Raw genomic sequence first — 24379 nt, 5'->3', positions numbered from 1 at the left:
TGAAAGCATAAAATGTAAATAAAAAAGCTGGATGAGAGAGAGTTGGACATAATGCTTATTAGGAGACAGAGCATCGTCAATATTTCAAAATCTTATACTGGGGTGGAGACGTAGCTTACGAATCAATTAACTCTCCCAAAAGACTGGATGAATACATAAATGGTAAGCAATGGTGCAATAGCACTTTCTTGATATTTTACCATATTAATAATCCTAATGCTGCCCATGTTTGGGGTACATCAAGTAAAGAACACAACATGACAATGTGCTGCATTGCTACACAATATTTGGAGTCATTGCATCACAAGAGGCAGGCAGAGTAGGCATAATGCCCCAGGCCATGTACATAATCATGACCCCATGTGTCTGCTGCAAAAATTATTAATATAAAATTAATAAAATCTACATGTTTTTCAATGAAGAGCAGCTAAACATTCTATACTACTATATGATGCCAGAAGATAGGCCTTCTGTGTTTTCTCCTTTCCGCCAGGATACTTTTTCAAAGTTTATTCTTCAAAATAAGTGGGCATAGGCCCCACAAAAAGTTCTGACTGGCCCTTTAAAGAGTTACTCTCATGGTGTTATGTTATGTGTATTTGTAACGCACACTATCATCCGCAAGGCTATCATGGTGCTGTGTATACCTAGCTCCACCTTTGTTAGGTTGATTAATTTAAAAGGTAGTGTTGCAGGGTTTCCGTTCTCCCACAGAACTGTGCACAGAGATCTAGAACCTGGGTGAGTTAGGGTGACCCAAAACTCACCTTTGTTTCAGAAATCCCCTTACCAAGCTAGCTACAGTGTCTCATTGGTAGTAATAACTTCCCAATGACTTAGACAATCCAGAACATGAACTTAGGGTACCTCAGGTATCGTGGAACACATGAACACTCCTTCGTTATATAATCATTACAAACCGAAGCTGGGAGGCAAAGAACACACGTGCAAGTTTGAAATGTTTATTTTTCAATGCAAAGTTCTCAAACGCAGTATCTTGTATAATATCAACATACATATTATAAAAATCAGAGTTAGCAGCATAGTCACTAATCCATAATAAGCAAAAGGTGATAGCATATTATGATGCAGAAATCTATAGAATTCTGTATCACCTATAGTTTGCGCACCCTATTTAGCATATTATATTATATCTAAGATGGTCTCATTTGGGTTCTAGCAGGGCGGGCCCATACCTCTAATTCTCAGTAGGAGTAGATCACATCAACAGCTACCAGCTCTCTGCATGCGAAGCATCAAGTGTGTTGATTCATTCCCTGTAACTCTATCTTAAACCCGCGTAGAGCTCAATGTTGGCAGCAACATTATTTGTGTTATGTCTAATGTGGTGCGAGGATTAGGCCTTCAGCAACCTTGTGTTAGGTTATTCTTAGAGGGTGCAGTTCTCAGTGTGCAGACATTTGTACCAAGTGTACTAAGCACAATTGATATCAGAGCAATAACATATTATTCTCAAATAAATCACGTCTTTCGTCTAGGTTGAAAGCTACCATAACAATTAGGTGTCGTGTGCAAACTGAAGCTGAAAGAAAATATGGCGTTTAAACATTTAATAAGCTCATGCTAACTTAACACAATATATAGAAACGTAGTAACCATATGACAGTAGGTGTTAGAAATCGGGTTTCTGGTTGGCTAGGGTATGCATCTAAGTCATGCAGAACCCACAACTCTAGTCAAGGTAAGGGAGTGACACACACAAGATTACCCCTGCTCACCTCCTTGGTAGCTTGGCAGAGCAGTTAGGCTTATCCCAGAGCAATGTGTAAAGTGTTTGTGCAAAACACACACACACCAGTGATACCCTACGCACACCTCAAAAAGAGACTCCACACCAGGGTGTAGAAAAATATCCTTTGTCTTACAAAAACAGATAGACCACAGTTACATGAACCACTGTGCCACTAGGCACTTGTCATAAATGTAATAGTTAGGGTATTGCTAAAACAGTCTCGGTTGCATTTATCATACTTCACTTCTATTGTACATACCATTACTGTCCTGCACAAGGAGGCTTTTAAGGCTGTGAAAATAACCTTTATCACCAGCATCCAGAAATATGGCCTATTAGGAGAAGCAGCAGGTGGCCACGCTTTCCTCAGCCCCCTGGTACCACTTGTACTGTAGTGCAGGGCCCTAGGCCCTCATGCACACTAAATGACTGGACACACAGATACAGTACTTGGTGGGTAGAACTGGTCCAGGGCACATGCACCCAGCCCTTTTTATTGGAAGGGTCACATTTCCAGTGACGCCTGTGCTGGATGGGTGTGGGGTGGGGTGTAAGCCAGCCCTCGGGGAGTGGCTGGTGCAAATCGACTAGAACAGCAGATCACTACATCCCTACCAAACTTTATTCAAACTGGAAACAAATAAAGTCCAACCAGTAGGAGAGAATAAACAAAATGAAACACAATAACAGAAACTTACAACGAGCCTCTTCAGCTGCTTGCAAAATAAAGACGATGGTACAACAGCAGCTTGGACCACCAGTTCACTTTGGCACAATTCATGGGTGCTTCAAGAGTCCGGTCTCCATTCAACTCTGTGCATGGAAGTTGTTCTCACAGTCTTTCTTGGCATCGCTCTAGTGGTGACGAAAACAGTTAGAGTGATGGTGGACCCGATGGATGTTGCTTTCCACCAATCAGTCCTGGTTGTTGTGATTTCTCCACACAGGCAGCATGGATTTTACTCGCAAATGGTGGAGAAGTTGCAAAACATCCCTCTCACTAGGATGCCCCACTCCCATCAGTTCCTCTTTCACGGGATGTCCCGGAAGCCATCCTTGCTTCCACTGGACTGGCACCTTTCACCGTGTTGCTCCAACACACCCGCAGGATGTGTGGAGGAGTCACTACGAGTCCCACCTTTACGTCCTTAGCTCCACCTGAAGGATAGTTGTTGGCACCTGCCATTTCGCACAATATATTCATCCTCCCAGGACCTACAGAAAAGCAGCTGTGAATCCATCTCTCGTGGTGGCCCCCGCTCTCACCGGCGTCCCCGAGGCCTTTGCACCTGGTTCGCCACGGTCTGGTGTGTAGAGGTTGGATCCTCTTCTTCAGGACATCCGAGCAGTCTTACTGTCCAGTCTCCCGTGCGACCTCAAAGGTGGATGTCACCTATGGTTCAGCCGGTTCGCCTCTGCCATAACCAGGTGTTCTGAAGACTTGTAGATAGATGTTTTCTCCCTGTGCCACCGATGCTCACCAGGCCCTGTGAACCATCTAATCCGATGTTCTTGCACTTGTCACCTTTGACTTCTGGTGTTCGAGTTGGCAGATCACACACTCCTCTCGTTTTCTTTCTTCTTGTTGATGTTTCTTCTGCCTTTCTTCGTGGTGGCGTCATGCCACTCCAAATCATTCTTCTTGTTCATTTCTTCATGACACGGCCTAGTCCCATTTTCTTGCTCTTCTTCACTAACCAGGCATCTCCGTGTGGCATGCACTCCACCCGTGTTTCCCTGTTTTTTTCATTCCCCTAGGACAATGCATTCTTTTCCTCTGATGGCCAGACCTGACGTTGCAACCTTCTTCTCGTCAATTCATGCTCATTCTTTTAATCCAAGTTTTCTTCTCTGACCCCTTCATTGGTCACCGTCGCTCTGACCTCTTCTTTGGTCATCATCATTCCAACATCTTCTCAGGTCGCTTCTCCAGCGACCTTTTCTCAGGTCGCCGCTTCACTCACCTCTTCTCAGGTCGCCACTTTCAGACCTCTTCTCAGGTCTCTGGTTTTCTGTCCTCTTCTCAGAGCTCCACTTTTCTGACCTCTTCTCAGGTCTCCGCTTTTCTGACCTCTTCTCAGGTCTCCGCTTCTCGTCCGGTTCTCTAGTTGCTGTTCGCAATTCTGCCCCTGATGGTTTAACATCTTCGGGCAGCTTGTGCACTCATTCACTCCTCTTGCAAGGTCGTCTTTACTTCTCAGGATGCACCTTTTCTCCTCATGCTTAGTTTGTGCTTTTCCTTCCAGGCAACACAGTTCATTCTCTGATCCCCTCTGCACACAGCAGTTCATTATCATAGTGTCGCAGGGCTATCCTCACTGCTGCAGTGACTACCTATAGCCACCAGGTGTCCCTGCGTTTTCCTCCCCCGCCATAGCTGCTTTTCCTCTTGGGGTTCCTTTCTCCTGTCACTTGCTGAATGTGGCATAATTCTCTCTGGGGCATAATTCTCTCTCTCCCTGTTTTTTTCGTTGGATCCTAAATCTGTCATTCTTCTGAAAAAAGACATTAGATGCCATCCCTTTGGCACTGAATGCAGGCTACATCATTCAATCCCCCATTTGCTGCAGGCCTGTCCATGCCAAGCATTGCTAGTGTTCCAGAAGTGCGGTACTGCAAGTGGCCACTAGATGGCACTGCTGCTCCTATTTCTATCACAGGCCCAGACTGTTTCCCTGAGACCAATGCCTGCCGCTTTCTCCACTCTCCACTCTTCTCATTCATGCGGTCCAGGCACTACAATCACGGTAGGTGCTTCCCTTATTTATACTTATTTCTTTTAGGTGCTTTGTTGGATATACTTCTTTATTTTTTTTTGTCCACATTTAATGGGTGGCTCTCAGCTGCAGTTACTCACATGCCCAGCAGTCCTCGTGTGCTTTGGCCATTGCACTTGGAGGTTGCACCTGCAGTACTCCGATCAGCCTTACCAGCTTTACACATGCTGCGGGCCTTGCGTTACTGCCACTTTGTTCTCGCGGCCTCTCCTGCCTCCATCCTACAGTGACTCCTTTCCCCCGACCTTGCAGTGATCTCACAGCATGCGGGGGCGGCCTGGTCGTTTCTTTCGCACCTGCTGGCCCCGTGCTCGTTCTGCCTGCAGGCGGGCACTAACGCCGAAGGCTGCTCTCCTGCACACACGCCGCTGGAGGCTCTCTCATCGGCCACCAGCATCCCCTCCCCCAGTAAGTTTTATCTCTAGCGGCATTCATGGTCGGGAGGGAGGGTGCACCCGCCTGACAACTACGCGTGTCACCGTATCTTTGTGCCCTTCATCAGGGGGCGGTCCGCCTCATTCACTGCCGCCTAGAAAGCCTCTACCCATCGACGTCAGGATCGGCCACAGCATCTTTCCACACGCTGCATGCATTGCCTCACTGCCCTATTCTTCCTGTTCTTCCCCTGTGCCAGGTGGGGGTCTGCCATATCGCTGCCTTCTGTGGGTGTTTCCCCCCCCCATGCTAGCTCTTCCGTCAACCTGACTCTTGCACAGCACCCACGCGGGCTCACCTCATGCCCTACGGGCCATCACTTTGATGCGGGTGGGCTCCCACTCGGCTTCAATGTCTCTCTCTGCACTGTGGCAGACAGGTCTCGCTGGTCTTCGCTGTGGCACTGGCGCTTCTCCTATCAGCTAAGGGCCACTTCTGCTTACTTTGCAGGCTTCGTGGCAACCCGGCACTTGTCGCTGTCACAGGCTCACCTTATGCCCAATCGCTGATCTGGCCTACTGCCTCCCGTGGCAGTCTGCGACGGCCGGCACCTTGGCAGTCCTGCCACCACGGGGCTCACTTCAATGCCCGATCTTTCAGCAGCAGGATCTTCGATGCAGGGTGGGCTCCCACTGCCTCACCTTCACCCCGGGGCTCTTCACACACCCCTTAGGTACTCCGCTAATTTCACCTGCTGCAGGGGGTGTCCTCGACATGAGCAGCAGACATCCCCCCCTTCAACCACCTAACCAGGCGGTTACGCACGCAGGATTAGCCCAACCATTGCCAATGTAATCTATTGCAGAGCCTTAGGCCCTCATGCACACACAGACATAGTACTTGGTGGATAGAACTGACCCAGGGCACGTGCACCCGGCCACTTTTACAGACAGGGTCACATGTAAAATTACGCCTGTGCTGGATGGGTGTGGGGTGGGGTGTAAGCCAGCCCTCGTGAAGTGGCTGGTGCAAAACGACTAGAACAGTGATCAGCAGATCACTACACCACTGAACCCAAGCAAACCGTTCCGGTGTGAAGCTGCGCTTCCCGGCTATTGAGCTGCACTTTCACGTCGTCCTGGTGTGGTGGTGGGGCCAAGACTCCTGTCCCGGGGAGGGGGCGGGCATTCCAGCTCTGCCTTGCACTGGGGGCCTGTTTTTGGCACTGGGGTATCCCGTGCTGGTCGGTGAGGCTTCTCCTTTACGATGTCGCAGGAACATCACAAGCTTTCGTGTGCATCTCTGGAGCTCTCGCTGCAGGGCTGGTTGCTAGATGACGCTTGGAGTCTCCTGGACACTCGCTCAGCTGATGAGTGGTGGCACCCCGTTCTCTGCGGTCTTTTTCTCACCAGGGGACCTCACTGCATGCCATGGCTGGCAATGCCTTGGTTGTGTGCATGTCATGGTGGGAGGGGGATCGGCCCAGCAATAAGGCAATTTCCCACAGAGCAGCACCAGGGAATTTCCAGCAGTAAAAGAACAAGAAAATGCTCAGTAAAGTAAAAGCAAAGCAAAGTAAAACACAAGGACGATCTCAGCAAAGTAAAAGCACAAGAATTATTCCCATGTGCTTCAATATATTATTGTACCATGCTTGAGTAGAATTTCAAACATGTAAATCACACATCTTTAACACATGGCGCTATTATCCAGCCATGAATATGAACTCTATAGATCATGAATGAAGAAGTCAGAAACCAGCACTAATAGGTTTGCTCCGGAGTTTAGAGATTCACAAAGGACCCAATATGTGCTCCAGTGACATTGACAGACAGAGTACGACAATTCAAAAATGCACCCACACCCAAAGCCCCCTGACCCAACAATCACCATCACACACAATGAATGTGGGCCAGGCTAGATCCCCTACTGCCTTTCCCTACCAGAGTTACCATTTCTGGTCTTAAGTACTACTCAAGAGCATCTACTGGCGCCCCCCAGCAATCTTTTTGTACTACTCCCCGCCCTGTACCCTGCGACCGTTCCCCTACCCTCCCTCCCCCTTCTGAATATTATGTAGCATATCATCCTCTTTACTACTGTATGACATGACCACTTCTGGTTATTGGATGCCAATTACCCGTGCCTCCTTTACTTAATAAAAATAATTGAAAAACAAACATGCGCCCACAAGGATTCTCTAACCAGTGGAACATATTGAATGATTAAATGTGGATGAGATACATTTTATACATGTATTTCTCGGCAAGGAAAATATAGTCCCTGTAGCCAACTACTTCCCATTGATCCCCATTAAATGTAGGTATTCACCCTCCCCAGTCCCACCAGGGAAACACACTTTCTAGGGCCACGGTGGGAAACTGCCCGCAAGTGATATGTGACTATAAGCAGACATATACGATTGTGGTGTTCACCTATTTCAGCATTTTCTCCTGGTGCCTTTCACTTAAAAGATCGGCAGGAGCAGATAATAGGACATAAAACAGATGTAATGTAGTGATGCAGCTTTATGAAAAAGTAAAAATGAATTTATTTTAAAAATCCTAACCGTGAGGTGCGCTATGACTAACAAAAGGAATTCATCTTTTCTTGAATTTAGATTGCGGCAGAGCCCAAATAAAGCAAGTTGTGAATCATTTAAAGTGAGCCATATATGCACTTGTGTTTTATATGAAACATCTGTTCTGAAGTCCCATTTTCACAAAACGAAGAGTACCTACTAGATATTATTGCCAATTTACAAGGGTGTTCCTATCTAAGCATATGTTACTTCAGTATAAGCATATTGCACAGAACTATATATTTACAGAGCTGTTACTTGTGTTATAGGAGAAACCATCCAGTTTTCAGACATTTTAGTTTAACACTTTATGTACCTTTATAAAAATTACTTAGTATGAACAGGTGTTAACAACTTACAACTGTGGATGGTTGCCTCGTGGTTTTATTCATTACATTAGGAAGAGATTTTAAGTTAAAACATTTTCTCCTGTTCTTTACTCTTGAATTGTCAACATATAGGAAGGGTATTTTATGCATTACTGATAAGTGTGGATATTTATGTTGAAAAGTAATGTGAAAATGGTGAGAGCATGGATACTAATGTAATGATAAACTAACAACTAATATGCATTTAGGTAAATTATTAAACATGTTGAGGATCAGGTTCTCATCAGTTGTCACCAGTATAACATATATCATTTTTAAAACCATTGTTAGTCATTATGAATCGGATTAAAACAACTTACAACTATGTCATCATAGCAGGGGAGGGATGGAAAGATAATTCAACAACACCAACCCACCTTGAAAATATTCCATTTTCTTCTTCCATTCTCAATCAAATTGTTGATCTAATGAATAATCTGTTAATCTATTACACAAAAGCAATTAATATCACAGAAAATCTCCACAAGCCACAGTTTATTCCTCACAAGGCTTGAGATCCAGAAGCCACAGATGGGTTGAACAGGGAAACATGCCTTTCAGGCAAACTCTGATATGAGCTGTCGGACACATCAGAATGCCTCTTCACTAAAATAAAGTTCACAATTTACTGTTTATTTACCACCCAATAACTCACTCACGCTGCTGCCAGCTCCTTTACTATTGTCCATCATTGCAACACACCAATGGACCCCAAAATGTAATGTGAGAAGTATCTCTCTGCCTAACTTCAGCTGTATTATCATCCTTGTATATGCTCTATCACCACTCATTCCCAGGAAGCTATCTCTCAGGTACTATGTAAAGCAAGGTGTTGTCCCAACTTCATCTTAAAATGTCTTTACTATGCAACAATAGAGAACAATAAGAAATTCTGCATCTGAGCTGTAGGGAGCCACTGGAAGATTAAAGATAACCAAGCTTATCCACTCCTGCCCACTTAAGTGGCAGACTATTTGCAGTCTTTGCCAATATTAAGCTCATCATAAATGGTGAGAACCACATGGTGTGTGCAACCGGGAGAGGAATAAAGAGACAATATAGGTGCTAGGCTACAAAAGGGGTAGACTCGAGGGGAACTATGCCAATAATCCTAAGCACCATTCCTAATATTGATTGGTCCTTTAATTATCAGTTTTTTGTATCATTCTATGTAAAGACAGCAAGTGTGTGCGGGTATTTTGGTACATGCCACTTTTGCCCAAGAATTAAGATGCCAGTATTTGCAACCTAAAACAGTTGCAACATACATTATTCATCAGTGGCTATTCTATCCTGTGGTTTGAAATATATGCCTCATGAGTATGTATGCACCACAATGTTTTATGTTTAATTTGAGAAGTTGGGGTTGTTGTGATGGAAATCTCCTACATAGGACAATATGACAGGTTTTTTTTCCAGCATTTGGGCTATCAGGATCTTTCGATGTTGTTACCCTATGATTGAGGATTGTTAAAGGATGGATGTAGGAGCTGGATTTTATCCAACCAAATTAAGCTTGGCTGCGTCATCATACAAGTTGTAATCACTGAAAAAAAATGTTTTTTCTTTTTAAGGCTTGTAGAAATTGATGCCTATTTATGTGGGCATTCACTTAATTCTAATTTTCATTTATGTTTTCGTTATATTAGATGCTTATAGGGTGCTTCACATATATCAATCATATGATTAACAGTCAGGGGCAATGTCTTTGATTGCATCTTCTCCTTAAATCCAGACTACCAGCACATCATGGCCTCTCTCTTTGAAGCCACTTCCCAGTCCTTCCCCTGTCTTTACCCTCACCTCCTGGTACAAACTTAGCCAAATTCTACTTTGAGCTAATCACTCATGCACCACTCCAACATGTTAGGCCACCAAACCCATTTCTATTCTAACAGTTTACAATATGTCTTTGATTTATAAAGAATTGTCATTCATTCAAAATCAGAATCATCTTTAATCGGCTGCCAAAAGCCATAAAAGTAATGTAAAAAATTAACAAAATAGCAGTAAAATACTTTTAGCATCATATATAAAACAGTCTATAAAATACATAAAATCATGCATAATACATCGATCTGCTAGTACAACAAATAAATTAGTCTAAAAGCATGTATCATCTGGATTGGACTGCCGCTTGAAAATTGGGTAACATAACAACATGTTTCATCATCTGACAGGGTTAATAAAGATTGATAGGCTTGCAAGCAACACCGCAGGTCCCTAGACCTCAAAAAAGGTACAAGAAATATTTTGGTGTACATAGTATAATAATCACAAAAAAGAGAAAATGTAACATTGTCTGCTTATACACTTTGCTACATGTTCATACTCTGGTGTCAAGTTTGGGTTGATATGAAACCTGGAAACATAGTGAACATTTCACAGTGCCAGCCCAAAAGCTGAATAAGAAAGATCTTTCCGAATTTTTACTTGTATTCCGCAGAAAATCAGTAGAGATGCACCCAGGACTAAGATGTACATAAAACGTAACACTTGGTTTCTGATCCTCACCCCTCAACCTCTCTTCTTTTGCTCATTCTAACAATAAAACTTGCACTTGCTTTCTGCCAACACCCACTTGCGGCATTCTCATCAAGAAAATATCCACTAGCCCAATCGATTCCAAGGCTTTTTTAATGTATGCTATTCATGAGATACAAAGACCCCTGTTACAAGCTAAACAATCTAAGATTATCTCCCTTGTTAGTTCTGCTTTATCAGAGCTCCAAATAGACACAAGAACCAGCCAAGTATGCATAAAATCACTCACAAATTTCTAGACCTAGTTCTTTGTGACAGATAAAGCGGGGTGCAGACACTGGGGCCATCAGTATTTTCCCCAAGAAATGTTTCTCTTCTCTTTGAAGAGTAATTAAGTCACTGCACCCCAAATACCTGCCCCATTAGTAGCTATTGGTAAATACTAGGCAGAATGTATATTTGTAGAAAGGGTGTAAGGGCCCTCTCTCCCTTAGATGATAGGAGAGTAAGCAATCGTGTTTTGTGCACAATGCGTTGACCATGTCCCAGATGAACTAAAGTGAACCGTAGAGAAGAAAAAGTGCTAGTACTCAGTAAAACGTTATTATCCACATTAATAGAGAAGGGTAACATGTACCTAGAGCAACAGGACATTATAAAAGATTTGTTAAAATAAGTTCATAAATCAAGATTAGCCAGTCAAGAATTCACTAAAAGACGCAGGGCTTTTGGAAGTTCGGGCAATTTAATCCATCATCTATTTATAACAATGCTGAAAGAGGGGCTTGTTTCACTGTGGGTACATCTGGTGTGCACTTGCGGAGCTCTATGCTAAGATCATTAATATATAGAATAAAAAGCAGTGGGGCTAAAACATACCCCAACCGATAAAGAATTCATCAGTGACTTCACCTTTATTCCCAATCCTCAGTCGCGACTTGGTACCCATGTGCAGGGAAAACAACAAATGTAATAAGCAGGGATTCATTTGCAAGCTGATAAGTAAATGCCACAACTTAGCCCGATTAACACAGACGAAGACCATTGACAAATCCATAAAAGCCAGGTGTAATGTGGACTATTTCAACACTATGGGGCAGATGTATCAAGATACCATTTTGCACTTCTCAAATAGCGATTGTTAAGGAATCGCTATTTGAGAAGTGCAAAATGGTATGTATGTAGAATTTTGCTATTTATTAGCGAATCCTTAGAATTCCTTAATTGCGATTAGCAAATTGCTAATCGCAATTAAGGAATAATTTCCCATTCATTTCTATGGGCCAGGAGGCCCATAGGAATGAATGTAAAATTATACTCAATTTGCGATTAGCAATTAGCTAATCGCAAATTGAGAATAATTTCAAGGGTGCAAGGGTGTCTTAAGGACACCCTGCTGCACCCCTGAATTTGATATGTGTACGCATATGGCGCACATACATGCCCTAAGGGCATGTATGAGCGTCATATGGCACCTTTAGAATTTTAAAAAAGTGCTTTTTGAAAAGAATTCGCAAGTTACCACCAACTACAAGTTGATGGTAATTTGCGAATTCTTAGTCAAAAATCGCAACACTGAAATGCTTGATACATTTCAAATCTTAAATCGCAATTTGCTATTTCTTAAAAGCCTCGCAATATTAAGGAATCGCTAAATTAGCGATTCCTTAATATTGCGAGGCTTTTTGCATGATACAATCCAAATCCCGTTTTTTTTGTCGCAAACGCTGCTATTTTCCGAATCGCAGCATTTGCGACAAAAAAAACGGATGATACATCTGCCCCTGTGTATTTTCCTATGATCAGACTTAAGTTAAGGCATTGAACAACCATCCCTATACCACTTCGAAAGCGATATTGGCACTTGTTACGCACATTATTATCATTGACCCATTCTATTATTCTGTTGTACAAAGCTCTACACAGGATTTTAGCTGGGATATCTATCAGGGAGATTGGCTGGTAACACTAATGACCCACCTATTACCCTTTTTGACTATCCAGACAATGCTTGATGAGGCCCAAGAACAAGGGGTCTGAGAGAGGCTCATGCTGTTGTAAATACAGTCAATAACGGAGCCCAAAGATTTCTAACATCTATTGGGACACCATCAGGACCAGGCACTTTCCCTACCGAGCTCTCCTGCCATTCATTCATACCATCTGTCTCGCTTTCAAATCCACCTTTATCCTTCTTCTGAAGAAGCCCTTCAGAAATCCCTCAATTCTAAATAACTATTCCACTTTTCTACCTTCTCTAAAAAATATCTTACATTTTAGATTAAAATCCCTACATCCATTGCAGCCAAAGTATATTTACTTTCAGTTGGCCTTTCAATGATGGGATGGCTTGAAAGCGTCTCAAAATTCACAAACACAAGTCTAACTTTCTTGATACAAGTCTTTACCTCCTCGCTAACATCTTGAAGGGTAATGGTGCAATACATTCCTGCTTAAAAAGAGTGTTGATACCTTCCTAGGCATGTTCAAAGAAGCCACCAGAACAACCCTCTCAAGCTTGATAATCGCCAAGTTACATTGCTCACCACATTAAAACACTGGTGTCACTAATGTCACTGACTTGGACCCTTGCTAGACTTCCATGGGCCTCATTTACAAGCACATTGCGCCGCTGTGTCACTTTTTGTACCGTACCGCTGGCAGGATGGCCTTGCTCATATTTACAAGGCCATGTAAAGTCACCCTGCATTACTTTTCATGACCTTGTAAATATGGGCTCCTTTTTGCCCATTACTCTGCATGAAAGGGGCGTTCCATGATTGTTGCTGTGGGTGTTCCCATACAACATCCATGGAACCTGACGCATTCCCAGATTTACAATGTTTTGTAAAGCTGGGAACTCGTCAGGTTGTGGAGTGGCACAAGAAGAGAAAAAGCAATCAATGGTTGCTTTTGTGCGGGAAGGGACATCATCTCGCAAGGCAGGCACCCTTTCAACATGACGCAAGGGTGCCTGCACTGCAGTATGGCAGCCAATTGAGTGCCAGCGCAGGGGAAAGCACACAAACGTGTTGTATTGTTGTTAGTACGACACATCCCTGTGCTTTTAAAATGATGCAGCTCGTCGCAGAAATATGGTTCGCTGCACTGCATCATTTTGTAGTAAATAAGGCCCCATGTATTGATTTGATGTACTTTGATGTTTGGAAATATAGTTGGAAAGATAGCTCAAAGACTTAAGGGTTTGTTTCAGAGACATTTAGGAGGTCTGCAGGTCATAGTTTCAAATCCTGGCACAGCAAGCCATTCTTTCAAAGGCAAACTTTAAGTAGCAAAACGTAATAATATTAACACTTGTTATTTACCGTACTGTGTAAATACAAAACTGTGGGAAGATTTAATATATAAGGAACATTGTTTTATTGCATTGCCACACTGACAGCAACTCTTCCTGGATTACGTCACAGGTGCAACATTTTGTGAAATGTGTACATATATTATTTTTTAAATCAAATAAAAAGAAATCCATGTTTTGTAAAAACAATGTAGTTCATGAAAATGTAAATGACAGCAATAAATATGAACTGAGAACTCAGGACTTTGCAAGAAACTCATGGATACATTTGTGCCCCGCCTCCTACATTAATATAGTACACATGCCAATGTTATTTATAACAGCAAACATCCATATATACATAGTATAGCCAGGCCTTACCTTTCCCACCTAGGCCCAGATGAAAAATGAAGAACCATTAAAAGGTGGGACCCTCCAACACATCATTCTCCAAGCTAAACTGTCAAGCTAGGAAGGCAGGCCAGCATCTGTTTTCATCCAAAAATATTACTGTCAATCACCATGCAATGGTATGACACCAGAACATTGTAACCAAAATATTGTCAGAGAGAAATATCATGACAAAAATATTAACAATATTATTAACTCTATTTCCCAATTAGCGATATTAATTTAACATCAACATGCAGTAGTACAATATATTTGTCTATGATATTTAGGTCATATTTTTCTGTCAGACAATAGTTTTGCTAACAATATTCCTACATACCACCCTATGCAAGCACAGATGTGCTTTAAGTGCTAATATTGTAACCGCACAAAAAATACAAATTTGTTGCTAGTTCCATCAATATCTGTTACCAAAGTGGACTGAACCAGGCAGGTAAATATATTATGAAATCAGAACAAGTCACAACATTCAGCCTAGTTACCGTGGAGGCCTATAATGAGAAATATAAGGAAAGAAAAATTGCCCTTCTTCCCTACAACTGAACAAGAAGTTAGACAGGGCCGGACTGGACATACCGGGCATCGAGTGTTTACCCGGGAGGCTGGAGGGTAGGGGGCAGGTTTTGTTAGTGGAGGTCCGTTTTGTAGCAGTGCTGCAGTTTTAGAAGCACTGTACAGTTTCTTGTGAATTCAGCAGTTTTTGGACAACAATAAAATTGTCAATTTAACGCTGGTGATTAATGTACCTTCTGGAGAGAGATGAGAGCTTTGTCTAGTGGCAGTTTTGGCTCAGCTAAGGTAGCGCAGAGGGTTAATATGCCTGCTACAAAGAACGTGTACCATGCCTGTCAAAGAACAATATTTCAATATACATAGCACAGTGGGTTATTGCTTTTGTCACAGAGATACTTTTGTTAGTGTGCAGTTGATAAGTTACAATAGTAATCTTTCGCAATGAGCTATGAACTGCCATAAAAAAGCTGCATGAAAGCTTCATGAAACAAGTTGTAAAGTTGTTTTTTCCAGTCTTTCATGATCCTGATGTTACTGAAAATTATTTTTTGGGGTAGAAATAAATTGTTATTATTAACCTCAACCCTAACCACTGTGTTATGTTCTAAACCCCGAATTTGTGCTTCCCCAGACCAAACAATCTTTAAATGAACCTACCAGTATGGATGACATGTGAATTCTATACATTGTAGTCCCCTTTACCTTAAGTAACATTTTCTGTACACTGATGTAAACATGTATGATTGATCGTCTCTGTAAGTCTGTGTGTTGTAAAGTGCTCTGACACCCTACACTGGAATGAGAGGCGCTATAACACAAATAATATGTAGAATGCACCATTTTTCCCACATCATCTTGGGGGAAGGACCCCTCCCCTGCCCCCAAGCCTCCCTCCTCCCCAGCCAGCCTCCGTTTGTATTGGTGAGGCTCGCTCGTTACACTCGCTATGCACCGTACAGGGGTTGGTCTCACAAAATTTGCCAGGGTTGCTTTGGGTTCCCAGTCCGTCCCTCGAAATAGGTCGAACTGAGGTAACTATATGTTTTAAGAAAGAACAACCTGGCAAGTTAAATAGGCAGCATTACAGTCCCACTCGCTAATGTTTTCTTCTAAAGAGCAGACCTGAAACTGTGCATAATTGGCCATCATTTTCTGAACCAATCCAACTATACCACCAGCACGAGAGAGGACAATACGTATACTTTGTACATGTCTTAGCTTATTTTGACAAAACGTATCTTCTCTTTTCTTTCCTTAGGGGGAATTTTTGAATTTGTGGAAACTGGGCCCTTTGGGGCTGAGGAATTAGCCTTTCGATTTGCTGTGAATACAATCAACAGAAACAGAACCCTTCTGCCAAACACAACTTTAACATATGACACCCAAAGGATAAATCTCTATGACAGCTTTGAAGCATCCAGAAAAGGTAACATTATATATCATTAATCTTCTTCTGTTTACAGGGGATAATAGTTTCCAGCATCACTGTGCCTGCCAATTGAGATGGCTGGCACAACAGCAATATGAAACGATTTAGTCTAAGGCTCACAGAACAATACGAAGGGAATTATTTTTGCAAATAAACACGTTATTTTAGAAATGACTTAATGAGGAAAGAACACAATTCAATATTCTCGTTTAAAAAACATTAACAAATGTTAATAAGATATTTTAAAAACTGAACATGTTCAAGAATAACATTTATTCTGTTTGTGTGACTGTAAAAAGACCCAGGAAATTGAAAAAAAACACAATGCATATATTTACTATTTCTCAGCTCTTCGAAACTCATCATAGTGTTGATGTACAAAGCTATTTGGAGCGCAATGGGTAATGCTGATTTAAATTGGTATGAGGGTGGATCAAAGTCATTACTGTGCCACTCGTGAATTTACTGCTAGATCTGTAGCTTAGTCACAATCACAAAGGCAGACATCAGTAAGGAGTGCAGCTAGGGACTGCTCATCAGGACAGCAGGGGCCGATTAGGATGGAGGATTTTCCGCCTCCTCTGGGCCGGCGGAAGCCACCTCCGGCCCGGAGGAGGCGGAAAATCCATTGCGGGCTCACCAAAGACCCACCGCCACATTACGATGGCTGGTGGGTCTTGGTTTCTGTCCGCTGCTTTTCCGCCGCGGTCGGATTACAACTGCGGCGGAAAAGCTCTCATTTGGCTGGCAGTGTCTATCAGACACCGCCGGCCAAATTAGGAAGCATTTGAAAACATGCTTTTCCGCGGCGGTTTTTCCGCCGTGGAAAAGCATGTGTACTTTTGATTTTGGGGGCCCGTTGCGGGCCCCCAGGGTGTTGGTGGGTGGGGGGTGCACATGGGGGGTACCTATGGTACCCCCCAGCATTTACATGCACAATGCGGCAGGCACCGCGCGGTGCCTGCCGCTTTGTGCATGTAAATGTTACACATGCACTTTTAACATTGCGGCGGGTGCTGCTTGAAGCAGCACCCGCCGCAATGTTAAATATCCAGGATGTGACCGCCAGGGTGGCGGTCACATCCTAATCGCACATGAGGGAACGCCGCAGCCCATGCAGACGTTCCCTCATACTCTGGGGTCGCGGACGGACTCAAGTCCGTCCGCGATCCTAATCGACCCCAGCAGTGTGTGGGGTGCTCAAGGATCAATGGCACCTCATTGAAAAAAAAGCTGCAAATAAAAAGTTAAAGAGATCATTGCATAGATGTTGAGCGGCAAATATGCAGGTGACCTTCACCATTGAGACAGGGTCAGAGCTATTACTGGCTTTGTTTCCAGGACAGACCATGATGCTCAATTTCCCCTATCTGATCCTGCCACTTTTCTTGAAAAAAAATAAAGAGAAGAGTGGCAGCGAAGCAAAAGAATACATGTGGAGGGAGTTGGGGAAAACATGAATCCACACAAGTGAGAGAGGACAGAGAAGAACCAGGCAGGCTGATTTGGCCTTCACCACTTAGAGGAATGGTCTTCAGTGGTGAAATACTTAAATATTTGTTTCAGTGGTGAAAGGCTTAAATATTTGTCTATTGTGAGCAAGTCATGATATGTTGGTGTTATGAACATATATTTAAAATGATTTGTGTACGCCTATGCTGCTAATCTAAATTTGTCAAATCGTCTTCCGTGCAATTTTGTCTGGCTTAATCACCTAGGCCTCATTTACAGCAAATTGACGCAGTGCGGAACAGCAAACAATTTCAAGCGCCAAGCTGTGTCATTTTAAAAGCACAGGGATGGGTCATACGTACAACAATATGAGGTATCCCTTTTCTTTCCCCTACAATGGTGCACAATTAGCTGCCATGAGCCAATGCCGGCACCCTTGCACCATGGTGAAAGTAGGCCTGCCTTGCGAGGATGATTGTTTTTGTGCCGGAAGGGACACTTTTTGCACAAAAACAATTGTTGATGGTGTTTTCCTCTTTCTATGCCTGCTGCAGAATGCAGCAGGCATGGAAAGAGGAAAAATGCAGAGAAATGAAAGTATTTCTCCTCATTGCACCCCCTTACACTTCCCCTGGGGAGGCGTGGGATTCTGATGCATTCCCAGGTTTACGAAATGCTGTAAAACTGGGAATGCGGAAGAATCCATGGGTGCTGTGTGGGAACACCCAAAGCAACAGCCATTGCACGCCCCTTTCAAGCAAAGTGATGCATGAAAAGGGGCCGTATTTACAAGACCCGGAATAGCCATGCGGGGTGGCTTTGTGTGGCCTTGTAAATATGGGCCAGAACACTGCGCCACCAGTGTGTTAAAAAATGCATGCATCTGCAGCTCAAGGGGCTTGTAAATAAGACCCTGTGCGCTACTGCGAAACATAGATATATGTGCCAAGCAATTTACCCTGCTTAACTGTATTGTGCAAGTTGAGGAGTTGAACTCTTTTAAATGTTCAAAAGGTTAGAGGAAGATGTTTTCTTTTGCTTTAGTACTCAACAATCAGTCCTAGTGGAATAAGACCCTTTATGTATGTATCTTTCATCTGCGTTATATTTCCACTGCTATTTCTGACTACTGCTATGGCCCTATAACTGTTCGTTCCATAGGACAGAAATCTATGGTTTGCTGGGTTAACCCTGCTGTCTGTAGAAACCTGATATTCAGGCCATTTAAAAGTACAGGGCTTACTAAACATCTCTCAACTACCTTTTTAAGAACCTTCCACTACTTTAGTCAGTAACTGATCATCTTAAGCAATCAGTGCATCCGCTAGAGCAGGCATAACAGCAAAAGCTATAAAAACTTAGGGCCCTATTATCAAGCAAGCAAGGGCGATACAATATTGCCGCTTTTATCAGCAGGAAACTGCCGCTAAAGCGGCGATAATGGGCTTGATAATATGCCCTTGTGAATTCCCATAGAAGCCCAGGTTCTGGTGTTAACCTGGTGATAATGTATCCCCCTTTCTTGGATAATATGGTCCTCCGTCCCATCTGAATATTAGGAGACTTCTGTCTCATGATGGTTTAAACATTATCTTAAAAGCTTGCTATTTCAGCACCACTTCCACAACCTGATATAACTTTTTGAACGGGTACTGTATCTGACAATGTTTGCTTCCGCTCTGCTAAACCTATTGTATTAGTATGCTAAATTATTACTATATTACATATCATATTGGTCACCATAATATGTGATGTATTATTATATATCCTATTAAGTGCATTATTATCTTCTATTTCAGTTGTGTGAAATGAAACTAATTCTATGTAATAGGCAGTGCCACACTTTAGGCTCGTTTTTGGCAAAATAAAACTGCTATTAAATATATAAATAAAAAATAAAATAAATTAAAAAAAAAAAAAAATAGAACAATTTAACAATTTGGTAAGTCACCTATAATATGCTCATGTATGTTGTATGATGTGGAAAAGTAAAATTCTAAATATAGACCTACAAGGATAGCTTTTCTCACTGGTGGGCATATATATTGTCACATAAACATACAGCCAACTACATAGCATCAGAGGTATGACCGTATTTTGTACATTAAAGTTAGTTTGCACACCTTGCACTGCAGATTTGCCACTATACGAAGTTAGCTGTAAATGTGCATTTAAAAGCTTTGCACACAAGTAAGGTGAGATTGAGAGTTTTACAGAAGGGTTACTCCGTCACAAACGTGACAAGTCACCTTACCTCCCTGTTGACAAACAAAAGGCATGGCAACAGGGCATCCCACTTCCACCTCATGGGCTCTGGTAGGCCCATAATCACGGCCTTTAATGTCCTGCTTAACCTTTCAACAAGCACATTGGTTTGTGGGAGGTATGGAGTGGAGAACTTGTAGGTTACTCCACACTTCTTCCACATGGCCTTCGTGTACCCTGACATGAAGTTGGTGCCCCTGTCTGATACCACCTCTTTGGGGGAACCCAAATGGATAAAGATCCCTATCAGTGCCCTGGCCACAGCTGGAGCAGTCGCAGTCCTTACAGGGGTAGCTTCTGAGTCTTGGGTGGCATGGTCCACCAAGACCAGCACAAATCTGTGGCCCATGGCTGTCTTGGGGTCCATATGCCCAATGATGTAGAATCTCACCCTTTGAAAGTGGGTGCCAATGGCAGGACAAGGTCCAGGTGGGCTTGCACTCTCCCCTGACTTACCACTCACCTGTAAGGTAGGATAGAATATGCAGAATTCATCTGAGGCCTTCCTCATTTGAGGCCAGTAAAAATGGGTAACACGCCTGTCAAAGGTCTTGTCTTGCCCTAAATGACCTGTCCGGGGTACTTCATGAGACAGCCTCAGTAGGAAGGCCCTGTTCCACTGGGGGACCATCAACACATGAACTGCACCAGGCTCAGGAGCTTTGGGCTCAATATACAGGAGGCCATTTACCCAGTATATCAGGTGTTTGCCAGAGGCATCACTAGCTGCCCCGGTCTCAGTCTGCTGCCGAAGACCCACAAGAGCAGGGCATTCCCTTTGTACCTCTCAAAACTCCTCCCTGGTAGGATCTCCTTCCTTCTGCCAGTTGGACAGCTCTGGCAGATTCCACAGTTCACCCAAATCCTCCCCTGTAGGTTCTGGGGTGTCCTCCTCAGGGTCAGCCTACTCCCAAATGTGATGTATTTATTTATTTAATGCGTTTTTATATAGCGCAGACTTTACCCGAAGGTGTCAGAGCGCTTCACAATAGGAACAGGAGTGATACATGAGGAAGAATTACAAGTCCGCATGTTACAAACGCTAACGTTACGTTACATAAGGCAATAGTGACAATTGTGTATGTATCTAGAGCAAACAAAATACAAGAAGTAGCAAACGATACGTTACAAGAGGAAAAAAGTGACATGTGTGTATGTTACAAAAGCGTACAAAGTACAAGGAGTGGTATAATACTGCACTAAATGGCAAATACTCCGAACACAAGAACACACGTTACGTTATATGAGGCAATGGTGGCACTTGTTCATGTATCAAAAGCAAACAAAATAAAATACAATAGGTAGTAAACGATACATTACACGAGGGAAAGTGACGTTTGCATGTTACAAAGGAGTACACAAAACAAGTCAAAGTATAATACTGCAATAAATGCCCCTTGCACCTTCTCTTCTTGGCAGGCAAATAATCCATTCATCCACGGTCCAGGTCCTCATGACCACCCTATGGACAATGTGGTCAGGCACACCCACTCAGGCAACCCTAACATCTATTTCCAGGCAGTATGCTCTAGGTCATTGCCAAGCGGACAGTCCACAGGCATGGATAAACTCACAGCTACTCTCAAAGAACCTGAGGCACCCCCCCCCCCCCCCCCCATTCACAAGGAACCAGGGCTACTGAGTAGCGATTCTCATGGTTGTCTGCTGCAACAACTTTGTGGAACACATTAAGGACTATCTGCTCATGCCTGCTCCAATGTCTCTTAGGGCCTCTCATGGCCTCCGCTCTCTGCCAATTGATGGTGTCGGACTACCTGTATGTCCAAGTATTACTAGGCATGAGGGTTCTCTTCACCATCTCTCCATCAGACACTAGAGTAACCTCTACTCTGTTCCCTATACTATCTGGGACAACTCCTCTCCAATTGCTACACTAGCTAACCCCAGTGAGTGTGCACTGGTGGAGGGCTGTACCCTCTTGAGACACTTGGCATCTCCCTTGAAGTGCCTTTCCTGTTGGCACTCAAAGCACTCAGGGGGCACCGTGCCTGCAGACCTACTGTCAGTAAAGCCTCTCTTTTTCTTCTCAGTAGGGGGGTGGGAATCTTGACTCAGGGATGTTGTGCATCTGCAAGGAAATCTCAAAAGTGTCAAATCTTCTATCTATGTGATCTCTCACCACAGAGTCAGGCACCAGACCCTTAGTATGTGGACCCTCTTGTCTCCAGAGGGCACTGATGACCTGCTGAACCACTGGACTCTAATTGCTTACCTCTGATGTACAGTTCCTTAAGGCTTCTCTCATGAGCCAAACACTCCAAAGAAATGCTCTCCCCCATGGCTAGTTTATTTTACTCTGTTTCCATGGCCAGCCTTTTCTCCTCTAAGGCTATCTTTTTTTTTCTATTTTCAACTTGGCCAGCTTCATCTTGGGCTTTCTCTCTTTCTGCTTGTACTACAGCTCCTTTGGGGACCTGAATATCACACTTGTCCATGCCCTGGGGGAGATATCCAATCCTGAGAGTATGTTACCACCCTCCCCAACAGGTCGCAGTCCAAGACCCACCATGTAGGTCCTGGTCCAACTCCTCCACATCATCCAGCTCCTCCTCATAATCAAACTCTTCCTCCTCATATGCTGGGGTTCGGTGGGCATCTGTCTATCCTCTCAGGGATGTTTGAAGCTCTTCTTTTTAATGCTCCTCTTAGCAGGCAACGCCCTGTCCTGATAAAACTTCTGGTGCTAGGCCACGAAGTAGCTCCCCAGGTTGGCCAGCTCAAACTCCATCTTTGCGGGCCGGAATCACAGACACAGCAGCTAGGCAGAGTGAAGATGAATTTAGAAAAAACTAAAAGGCCAGTAAAAAAGAATTGACTTGAATTGGTCGTAAATGTGGAACAGTAGTGTACACCAAATCACTGTAAGGCATTGCACAAACACAAGTCCTATCCTCACCACTGATCATCAATGTAAGAAACTGGGTTTATGGTTAGCAGAGGTATGCACCCTCACCCAGCAGGAACCACAATCCCAGTCAGAGAAAGACACAAACATACCTTAAAATAACATGTGCTCAGCGATTGGTAGCTTGGCACCTAGCAGTCAGGTTTCACTTAAGAGGCAATGAGTAAAGTATTTGTGCAACACTCCAAACAGTAAAACAGTGAAAACACCACTCAAAAAATACTACATCTCTTTAGAAAAATAGAGCTTAATTTAATGAACAAAATAAGACCAAAACGACACAAAAATCCAATAGGTATAACTGTAGTTATTCGTTAATAAAAATAAAGTGATGTAGTCCTTAAAAGCATAAAGCAACAACAAGGGCTATCGGGTCGCATTAGACTGGGCCAAATCCAAACGTTCAGGCCAACCGCTATTGGGCGTGGGTCGGATACAGAGACCAGTCTTGGCCTGCTGCAAAGTGCCTTGTTTGAGTCAGCATCAAAGATAAGATGCAAGGATCATAGAGGTGATGCATCATTGACAATCCATATGATGAAGGCGAGGTGTCATTGTTGAACTGCGCAAAGTCGAAGATGCATCAGAAATGGAGTCAATGTGCCGCCATTTCGGAAATGCGATGTACTTGTCCTCACTGCAAGAGTGATGCATCACTGTCGATGGAGATGCACTGGCTCTGATTGGGGTGACGGCGTTGATATGTGTATTGTTACTGGAGCAGTACTTTATACCCTTTTCAAAGGGCCCAGAACTAGATTGGAATGACTTGTCTGGGTAAAACTCATAGTTGGAAGAGTCCAAGTACTGTTGCTCTTGAGTTGGAAGACTTCGATGTCCCTGAAACTTCAAACAGGAGGCAGCCTAGCAAGCCCTTGGTTTCACTTTGGATTCTGGGTTGGAGAGATGCAGGGACAGTCATTCTCAAAGCCAGGCAAGAGGGCTGGAGGTCAGCAGAGTAAAGCAGGAGTCCAGTAGAGTAGCAGTCTAGCTGAGTGGTAGTGCTTGTAGCAGCACAGAAGTACTTCATCCTGGCAAAGTATCTACAGGCCCAGAAGTAAACTGAGGTGGTGGTGTAAAAGGTCCAGTACTTATACCCAGTCATGCCTTTGAAGTGGATGAGACTTCAAAGACATGCCTTTGAAGTGCACACAGTCCTTGCCCTTCCTGCCTTGGCTCCAGACTCACTACAGGGGGTATGCTGCCCTTTGTGTGGGGGCAGGTGACAGCCTATTCAGGTGTAAGTGGTAGCTCTTCCCTCCCATCTGAAAACCCCACAAGTAGGAATTTCCCCGCAGTGCTATTCATTAATTTGCCAGCCTACCTCTACCCTCACATGGGCGCCTGGCTGGGTCCCATGTGAGTATTATTTTTCTTCATTAGACTATTTTTTTCACTGGGACACCACTCACTAAAGTTTAATTATTATTTAAATACTATGTATGTATTGTTCTCTTACAAAACACTGCATAAATAATTGTTTATGAAATACAAATCCAAGGTGTGTTCGGTTTGTTCTCTTTTTGACATCTAATTAACCCTTCTCATTGCCATTGTGCATTTCTATATTAAGATTAAGTTGCCATTAGTCCATACGAACCATTGCAGTCCCACTCGTAGCATTTAATTTACAGGCCCTGGGCACATGTAATGAATTATACTAGGGTGTTACAAGAACACTTGCACTTTAGCACTAGTTAGCAGTGGTAAAGCTCCCAGAGTCCTAAAGACAGCAAACATGAAGTAAGCA

General features: G+C 43.4%; 1 protein-coding gene across 1 annotated transcript in view; it reads left to right on the top strand.

The window, feature by feature from the left end:
- The window catches only part of GRIK2 (glutamate ionotropic receptor kainate type subunit 2), a 1496154-nt gene that overhangs the window by 306239 nt on the left and 1165536 nt on the right, over window positions 1-24379 (top strand). Inside the window, exon 2 of the mRNA XM_086926667.1 lies at window positions 15816-15983. Within this exon, the coding sequence (XP_086782793.1) occupies window positions 15816-15983 (168 nt within the window). The remainder of the gene's footprint in view (window positions 1-15815; window positions 15984-24379) is intronic.

This window comes from Lissotriton vulgaris, chromosome 6 (assembly GCF_964263255.1).
Source record: "Lissotriton vulgaris chromosome 6, aLisVul1.2, whole genome shotgun sequence".
NCBI lineage: Eukaryota > Metazoa > Chordata > Amphibia > Caudata > Salamandridae > Lissotriton > Lissotriton vulgaris.
This window is presented reverse-complemented; position numbering and strand designations above follow the sequence as displayed.